General features: G+C 47.0%; 1 protein-coding gene across 5 annotated transcripts in view; it reads left to right on the plus strand.

Moving 5' to 3' along the window:
* Nipal3 (NIPA like domain containing 3) overlaps positions 1–4,386 on the plus strand; it is a 42,086-nt gene extending 37,700 nt beyond the window's left edge. For 4 of the 5 annotated variants that reach the window (XM_021232684.2, XM_021232682.2, XM_005079604.4 and 1 more), the window contains one exon: positions 864–4,386. In XM_021232684.2, coding sequence (XP_021088343.1) covers positions 864–1,063 — 200 coding nt within the window. In that variant the 3' untranslated portion in view covers positions 1,064–4,386. The remainder of the gene's footprint in view (positions 1–863) is intronic. The other variant, XM_021232685.2, reaches the window with a different exon arrangement.
* Positions 4,387–9,790: the final 5,404 nt, after the last annotated feature.

Here is a 9,790-nt window from a genome sequence, read left to right on the forward strand (position 1 = left end):
CAGATGAGACAAAATTGGGTGAACATTTGAAAGAGCATATGTTGTCATCCAAACACCAGCACACCTCAGCCACTGCCAATACTGCTGGTGCTGGTCTCCAGCTGTGTTGTGTTAGCCCAGTGCAGAGGGTATGCCAGGCAGCGAGAGGCCAACTGTTACCATCCTTTCACAGGAGACATTTGGCACTTAGTTAGGGAAAGAGTTGGCCCCCAAGTGATCCCCTGGAGGGATTGTAGAAAAAGGTCACAGGAATTGAAGATTAAGTTCTGTAAGCCAGGGAAGGGCGTGCATGCCTAGAACCCTAGCATTTAGGAGGCAGAGGCAGTTAATTCAAGGCCAGCCTGATGTGCTTAACAAGTGCCAGGTCATCCAGGGTTATAACGTAAGACCCTGTCTCTAGAAACAGTGATAACACAACAACGACAAAGCTGGGTCTTTATTTCCCCTGAATGGAAATGGAAATCACACCTCACCCTGCATATAGAGACGGAATATTAAGGTCAAAGATGGAACACTCCCTCCGGCCATCACAATGTTTCTCTTGTTGCTGGGTCTCCAGGATGCAAAAGTTGCCCTCTTTCCTCAATGCTAAGAAAGCTTCCTGGATCCCTGAGTTAATTCAACAGCAAAGTGGCATCTACCACATCCAGGGTGCAGTGTTTTGTCCTATGCAGCTGCTACTCGGGATGCAAACACATTCCTTCCTCCCATGTAAATATGAGTAGTTCCTCTTAACCCTCAAGTATCTGGGGAATCAGTACTGTACTTGGTCAGCCCCTGGGCTCTAGTTGGTCTGTGGTGAGAGAGAGGAAAGTGCAGCCTCCCTTTCCGTGTGATGACTGGGGGCATGGATGTCATTTCAGGTATGCAGGACATGCATGCAAAAGGGACAACGGTCCAGCCTGACCTCAAAGCTTCTTTTTCCTATGGGGCCTTGGAAAACAATGACAACATTTCTGAGATCTACACCCCGGCCACACTGCCCGTCATGCAGGAGGAGCATAGCTCCAGAAGCACCCCTGGGGTTCCCTACCGTGTTCTGGAGCACACCAAGAAGGAATGATCTGCCTCCCTTGGGGATATGACTGCCCACAGACCACCCATGGTTCCACCCTTTGTTCAACCTGCCTTTCAAGTATCCTGGTTTTAAACTGAGAACCCTACAAGATGATCTTGGGAGGCCTTTGTCTCTGACAGAAAAGCCGTTCGATGACCGTGGCCTTGGAAATTTCAAATAGTTGGGGAATGTCCCAGGTGAGCTGTGTGGCAGGTTAGCCCAGTGGGGGTTGAAGCCATTTTATCTCCTTGGACGGTCAGTGAGCATCAGGTGGTGATTGCAGGCTACCACATACTCCCTAGCGTAAAAGCAAGAGAGAGTCCACGTGCTCCCTCTTTGCAGATCCAGCAAAAGGCTGGAACCCTCCCCAATCGATCTTCCTTCACCAAACACGCATGCCTCAGCTCTACCTGGTTCACTCATGAGTCTATAGCTCTGACGACTTTGGTGTCCCTTTTATGGAGCCCAGCAGGGCCAACCCTGAGTGGAATAAGCTGTCACCTCCACCTTGGTGGTGTACATGGGCCTTCTGTGAAGACCTGTTGGTGAGTTTCTGCTGGGCCTGTCCTGAAAACTGGCTTGGTTCAAGTCCTGCGAGGACTATTTCATTGCTTCCTCCCTCAAGAAGTCAAGAGAACAGAGGGCAAGGAGGACAGGATGGGGCAGGGGGCTTCAGTCCTCTCTGTTTCAAACTGGTGAGAAAGGTTCCAGGTGACTCCTTTCCCTGTGTCCTCCTGTCCCTGTGTCCTCCTGTCCCTGTGACTCCCCTGTCCCTGTGTCCTCCTGTCCCTGTGTCCTCCTGTCCCTGTGACTCCCCTGTCCCTGTGTCCTCCTGTCCCTGTGTCCTCCTGTCCCTGTGACTTTCCTATCCCTGTGACTCTCCTGTCCCTGTGTCCTCCTGTCCCTGTGTCCTCCTGTCCCTGTGACCTCCTGTCCCTGTGACCTCCTGTCCAGCCTCACAGGACATGCTGAAGTCCAAGTAGGACAAGCTACTCTTTATACAGCACACCTGGCTACTGGGAAGAGTCGGGAGCCCTCATACAGATTCACTTCCATCTCCTCCCTCCTTTCCATTTAGACCACTAGCTAAGCTTCATCTGCTGTTTCCCATCTTTGGGCCACCGGGGTCTCCAGCCCCCAGCTGGGTCCAGGCAGAGCAGGCATTTTCACACACAGGTCTGCAGCTTTCTTCCTGTCTATTTCATGATTAGCTCCCCTACCCCCATCCCCAGACCCTGGACCAATGTGCACATTTGAGAGTGGCAGGCTTTTATGGGTGTCAGAATTCCGTAGGGGTTTGTTTAAAATGTAGGTTCCTCATTCCAACTGTAGTGACCTGGTTCAGGGGACCTGGAGTGGACCCTAAGAGTCTCTATTATTAGTGGGCATCACAGGAAATCTTGAGTCCCAGAACCCAGAGAGCATACTCCCTCAAAAGTCTTCTCATGGGCCACTAAATCCAGAGGGGCTACACACCTCTGCCAGAAGGTTCAAACCTCCAGTTTCTTGCCCTCTCTGGGTTCTGTAGGCAAGCTAGATGGCCTCATAGGACCTGCAGCAGTCCCTATCCGGTGAACACCACTCTAAGGTGACAGTGTTAATAGGTCAGTGTTGATAGGCCATCCTCGTCATAGCTCTTCACGCGCAAACAGTGCTCTGACTTCAGGACTTTGCCATCTGCCACAGAGCCTATAAACACTTCTGTATTTCATCTTGACCACGTCTGTATTGTGGCTTACATGCCTGAGATAGAGATGGCAGCCGAGAAATGGCTATTCAGCTCAGCCCCGCAACACCTATGGGGCTTTTACCACATGTTTAGCCCACAAAGCTACACAGGTTGTTCTGCCCTCCAGGACTAAGGTGGGAGATAGACAATCTTGGGCGGGACTGACTGTGCCACAGAGAAGCACAGAGTCACAGAGGCCCTAGTGGGACTGGTCCCTGAACTCAAAGGGTGTTTAGAATTGGAGGTGACTTTCATGCATTCATGAATGGTGGCAAATGTAGCTAAGATTAGAGAGTGGGTGATCACACCCCGCTCCCAAGGACAGGACAGCTTTGCAAAGTCAGAGATTGGAGCCGGGGTTGTCAAAGAGCCTCAAAAGACAAGCAGTGTGGCTGGCAGTGGTGGCGCACACCTTTAATCCCAGCACTCGGGAGGCAGAGGCAGGCAGATCTAAGCTAGTTCGAAGCCAACCTGGTCTTCCAGAGCGAGTTCCAAGACAGCCAGGGCTACACAGAGAAGCCATGTCCCGAAAAAAAAACAAAGGAAAAAAGAAAACCTGCAATGGAAGTCAAGTACAGCGCTTCACACCTGTGACCCTAGCACTGGGGAGACTTTTGTCCCCAGGATTGCCACACGTTTCAGGCTAATTTGGACTACCATGTGGGACCCTGTCTCAAAATAAGATTAGCAGGGAAGGCAGACTCTGACAGGCTTGAATAGTTGTCAGAGGCATGTAACCTAGAGAGTGCAGGAGCCACCGAAGATTGATGAGGAAGAGAGTAACAGAGTCAGCACCTATTGGAAAGGAGACCCTGTTCTGCGACAGGGACAGGGAGAGATGAGTAAGTCACCCTTCATGTTCAGGGCCCAGGCCCCTAAGAACAAAGAATTAAGATCAGGTTTTGCTTCTGTTCTGATTTGTAGCTCAGGCTGGTCTTGGAATCTCAGTCCGCCTGCCTCAGCCTCCAGGGTGCTGGGACTACGGCTGTATACTACCTTATCCGACTCCCATCTGAACTCTCCAGGCAACACTAAATGCCACACTGCTGCCTCCCTCCCAGCCACGAGGCACTTCCAGCAGGTCATCAACCATAGGTTAAAGTCCATTGTCCTCCTCCCCCACCCCTACTCCGACTCTCTGTTCTGCAGGCCGGAGTTCTGGGTCCCTGATTAAACATTAGGACACTTGTTCTTTGCACACTGCTGCTTTAGAAGAGGGGCACCCTGCCCCCACACCCTCACTTTCAGCACCAGGCTTTGGGGGATGGGTGTGGAACTGAGTGCTGGGTGGGAGAAGAACCCAGGGTTGGTTGCCTTTCCAGTGGACGCAGCCAGCCTGAGGGTACCATGCAAATGGATGCAGGTGGTCATCAGAGGAGGACTGGGCCCTGCCTGCCCTGCAGTCTTGCAAATTTCAAATGTGACCCAACCTAACTGACACTGAAGCACCCTGTAAATAAAGTCACTCTAGAATATAGTCTATAGATGCTTATATTTTGTTAACATCAAAACTAATACAGCATGTGTTAGTTCACAAAAATGTGTGTACTGTGTGCAGATAATGTTATAAAGTGGTATTTAAATAAAATTCCAAGAGGTACCTATGGAGTTTGAGTCCTGTGTTGGGCAAATAAATACTTCAGCAACCATCTAGTAGAATGTTCCATGTCAGTTCTGTCATCCACACATGGTTACTGAGCACTCTAAACATGGCTAGTGGGACTGTAACTCCAATAATAAAAACCTGGGGACAGGACCTTAAAGCTGAAGATCAGAGAAGCAAAGCGGCCAGACACTGGAGAGTTCTCACCTCTACCAATGCTCAGACCCAAAGGGGTGATCCACTGGACCTCAGACTCCTCAGCTCTTGTCTCCTCCTGCCTCATATTCCTCTCTAGTGCTGGGATTAAAGGTGCAGGATCCCAAGTGCTAAGATCACCTTGTGTGAGCTCTGTTTCTCTTTTAGACTGGATAGTTTCGTGCAGCTCAGGGTGGCCTTGAACTAAGAGAGAAACATCTGCCTCTGTCTCCTGAGTGCTGGGATTAAAGGTGTGTACCACTGCTGCCTGACCTCTGTGCTAATTAGCGTGGCTACCTATGCACTCTGATCATCAGGCAAGCTTTGTTAGATCACAAAATATCACAACATGTAACTGAGGAACTAATGTTTTTTGTTTTGTTGTTTTTTGGTGTGTGTGTGTGTGTGTGTGTCCACATATGTGGAATCCAGAGGACTTCTGGGGTCAGATCTCTCCTTCCACCATTTATGTGGGTCCCTGGCATCAAGTTCAGGTAGACAGGCTCGAAGCAGGTATCTTTTTTTTTTTTTTTTTTTTTTTTTTGGTTTTACGAGACAGGGTTTCTCTGTTTTGGAGGCTGTCGGTCCAGCCTGGCCTTGAACTCACAGAGATCCACCTGCCTCTGCCTCCCGAGTGCTGGGATTAAAGGCGTGCGCCACCAACGCCCTATCTTGCTAACACCAGAGTATTCGATCACTGAGCTCCACCCCTGCATTAGTTACTTTCTTTTTTTTTTAAAGATTTTATTTATTCTATTATGAATACAACATCCTGCCTCTATGTATGTCTGCACGCCAGGAGAGGACACCAGATCTCATTATGAGATGGTTGTGAGCCACCATGTGGTTGCTGGGAATTGAACTCAGGACCTAGCAGTCAGTGCTCTTAACCTCTGAGCCATCTCTCCAGCCCACATTAGTTACTTTCTGTTGCTGTGATAAAACACTGTGGCCAATAGCAATGGATACAAGAAAGTTTATTTTGACTTATGGCTCCAGAGGGGTTAGAGTCCATCGTGGGGTGGGGGTGGGGGGACATGGCAGCAGGAGCAGGAAGCAGAGAAAGCAAACAGGTATAAAGCTCTTCTCCCAGGAAGCCACTACCGCCTGAAGTTTCCACAACCTCTAAACAGAACCCAACTGGGGACCAAGTGTTCAAATATCTGGGCCTATAAGGAAATTTCTGTCACATCATAACTCCCAAATCCCATACTTTGTCATATCATAATCTTTAATTTTGCTATAGAATAAAATTCAACTTTATTTAAACAATGATTATGTCTGGCACATCAACCCCAGAGTTCTGCTGTTGGTTTGTTGGTTGATTTGTTTAGTTTTTTTGAGAGACAGTTTCTCTGTGTAGTCCTGGCTGCCCTGGAACTAGTTCTGTAGACAAGACTGGCCTCGAACTCAGAGGTCCGCCTCCCTCTGCCTCCTGAGTTCTGGGAGTAAACGTGTGCCACCGCCACCCAGCTCTACTGTGGGTTATTAAATCTCAAAACACACCAAGCAGAAGGTTAGCTGGTAAATATACAGGAAATACAGGTCAAGAGACAGAATCCTCTTTCACGTTGTGATGTCAGGATGTGTTCATTCCTGGAACAGGCTGTTCTGTGAAGATGGGGGGGGAGGGTCAAGAGGTGTTGTTTTTGCATTCAGTACAGTGGCTGCACCACTTCTGTCACAAGAGACAAATGCAAGTCTGCAGCTATCCAGCCGCAGTTCAGCCACAAGCCGCAGCCAAGTAGGAAGGAATTCTGTTCCATCAGGCACGGGTTTTATCACGGCCACTAAAGGAAACTTTATCTAAAACTCTATCCTTCCATAGGTTGAGGTGAAATCCTGCTAGCTCAAAGAGGCTGAATAGCAAGTATCTAACCTCTCTTTGCTGTGTCTCCTGAGAAAAAGGAGCCACCCCACTCAGCCCCCACTTAAGAACGCTCCCTACACTTAGTTCCTCCCTACCACTTCCTGTCAGCTACTTGCTGACTCAGCCTCCCGACCCCAGGTTAATTTGATTTAATCAAACAAATGTAACACGTCTTTGCATCATTAACAAAGGCATCAGAAACAAATGTAACATGCCTTTACACAGTTAAAATAATATTCCACAACAGAGTGGCCCTGAGAACAATGCCTGTGCCTTCTCCAGGGAACCTAAGACAGAAGTCTTAGCGTTGCTCTCTAGAAATGTCCATGCCCTCCACTCTCAGGTTACTTTCTAGTTAGAAGCAAATAAAACCACAAAGCCCTTGTTTAAGTCTCCTGAGCTTCCTTGATCGTAATGCAGAAGCAGCAAAAATATAGCTGGGCTGTTATCCCCTGTGCCACACCCATTTGGGCACGGTAACAAGTACGTAGAACATGGGGGATAAAAGGCGGAGGAGACTCCGCTCTCTTTTGGGTTCCGGTTGCGTTCTGGTCGCCTCCTGTAAAGCAGTGTGGGAACCTTTGGTTCTCAGCTTTCTTAGCTTCTCATGTAAGTGATTTCACCCTTAATAAAATATCTTAGGACATCCCTATTTTGTGTAGCATAATATTTTAGCAATATAGGATCATTTTTTAAAAGACTTTTTTGGGACTGGAGAGATGACTCAGCAGTTAAGAATTGTCTGTTACTCCAGTTCCAGAGTATCTGATACCATCACACAGATATACATGCAGGTAAAACACCAATGCACTTAAAATAAAAATAAATAATCATTAAAAAATATAAGATTTTGTTTATGTTTTTATTACATATATGGTGTTTCACCTGTGTGTGTCAATGTGCACCACATGTGTGCAGTACCCTCAAGGGCCAGAAGAGGGCATTGGATTCCCTGAAACTGAAGTTAGAGGCAGTTGTGACCTGCCCTATAGGTGCTGTGAATTGAACAACTCGGGTCCTCTGGAAAACTAGCCAGTGCTCTGAACTCTTGAGCCATCTCTCCAGCCCCCAAAGTGGGATCTTAAACAGATGCTTGTACCAACAATAATCAAAAGCTGTGCATTGGCAATGTAGCTAAGTGACAGAAATCTTTTGCCCCCATGTCGTGAGCTGGAATCCAATCCCAGCATTACAAAACAGCCCAGGTGGATGAGGGGATGAGCAAAATGTACTACAGTGTACAATGAACTATTCAATGTACTACAGTGCACAATGAACTATTCAATGTACTACAGTGTACAATGAACTATTCAACCTGAACAAGAGGAGATTCTGGTGTGTGGTACAACACAATCATGAACTTGGGAGATACTATGCTAAATGACTAAGCAGGACATGGCTGGACATATATACGGTTCCGCGTGTATGAGGTCCCTTGGAGTGTTGATGTTCATAGAGGCAGAAAGTAGATGACAACTGGGCGAGGATAAAACTTGTTCTAGTTTCATTCTGTTGCTGTGATAAAACATTCTGGGCCACTAAGGGAAGGGAGGGGTTTGTTTCCTCCAACACTTCCAGTCCCAGTGGAGGAAGTCAGGGTGACTTCTTCCTGTTCCATGAATTACCTCCAATCAGAGAACTCGCAGCCAAAAAGAACAGCAGAGATTGTGGAGGATGCTGCTTGCTGGTTCTGTCCCAGCCTCATGCTTATCTAGCTTCTTCTACAGCCCAGGACCATTTACCTAGGAATAGTACCACCCACAGTGGGCTGGGCCTTCCTACACTCTTTGATAATCAAGATAATCCCCCACAGTCATGCCCACAGGCCAATCAAGTCTAAGCAATTCCTAGACTGAGGCTTCTTCTCAGATAACTCTATGTAGGAGACCCAGAGGTCTTCATGTTCACCAACAAGCTGATGGGACCAGGCTGGCCAGAAACTTCCACATTCACAAGCACTAGGAGAACCTAGAATACTGCCATACATGGTTGTTCCTTCAAGGGAAGGAATGCATAACTTGTTATCATCCCAGAAGACTGGAAGCAGATGTGTATTCCAACCTGGTGACCTTTACACCATCTGTGTGACTGGAGACCACACGAGACCCTCCCCAAGACCCTTATCATAGCTTGTTTTTCTTAGTCAATCATAGCTTGTTTTTCTTAGTCAATCTCCAGAACCTATCTTTATAGAAGATGTCTTGTGTACTTTACAAAGAGTTTCTTTATAAAGTCACATCCAATCTTTATTTAGCTTACTTGGTTCCTGGGACAGATTTATATGTGCTTTATTGTGCACACAGGATTGGGTTAATTATCACTAGAAAAGCTTTCACCAAACCATGCTGTGCCTAAATACGCCTAAAATAAACAACTTGGGATTAGACTCCCAAAGTTTGAACCAACACTGGCTAATTAGTTGCATTGAATCAAACTACCTTCTTGCCTCATGCAGATCATCACTCTGCTGGCTTTGGAGGTTGCAGAGACCCCACAACTCTAGTGTGTGTCAAACTGATAATTAAAACCAGCTATGAGACAACTCAATTCATAGAGCAATTGCACATGTAGCATGCACAGAGCCCTGAGTTCTATCCCTAGAAATACATAAACTAGGTGACTTAAAATACTTAAAGGTCAACTGGGCAGTGGTGGTGCATGCCTTTATCCCAGCACTCAGGAGACAGAGGCAGGCAGATCTCTGTGAGTTCAAGTCCAGCTTGGTATATACAGAGCTAGTTCTAGAACAGCCAGGGCTACACAGAGAAACCCTGCATGGAAAAAATAAAACCAAAATAAAACCTTAAAAGTCTTTAGGGCTGGAGTGCAGCTCAATGATAGAGCATACACAATGTCCTGGGTTCCATCCCCAGCACCAAAAACAAATAACAAAATAAAGAGGTAAATAAATATCCCTTCCAGTCCATCACCTATTGGTTCAAACTAAGCCAATCTCACATTTCCCACCTACTTGTTTTATGCATGTGTGTGTAAACATATGTGGTCACCTTGATGCCACAGCACGTTTGGGACCAGAGGAAGCCAGCAAGAGTTAGTTCTCTCCTTTCACCGTGTGGGCTCCAGAGATCAAACTCAGGTCACCAGGCTCTGCAACTCACACTTTGATCTACTGTACAATATACGGGCTCTAAATCCCAAAGATTTTTAATTCTAGATCCCCATCATTTTAACAGAGATAACAATGGTACCTTCTGCACCAGATGGTTTTGAGACTCTACTGTTTCTGGAAGTTTCTAGAAAAACATAACCTCTTATTTAAAAGCTGGGTGAATAGTAACTATTAAAAAATTTTAACTTCAAAAAAGAGTCCTGGAT

Source organism: Mesocricetus auratus, unplaced genomic scaffold (assembly GCF_017639785.1).
Source record: "Mesocricetus auratus isolate SY011 unplaced genomic scaffold, BCM_Maur_2.0 Super-Scaffold_100014, whole genome shotgun sequence".
NCBI classification, from domain to species: domain Eukaryota; kingdom Metazoa; phylum Chordata; class Mammalia; order Rodentia; family Cricetidae; genus Mesocricetus; species Mesocricetus auratus.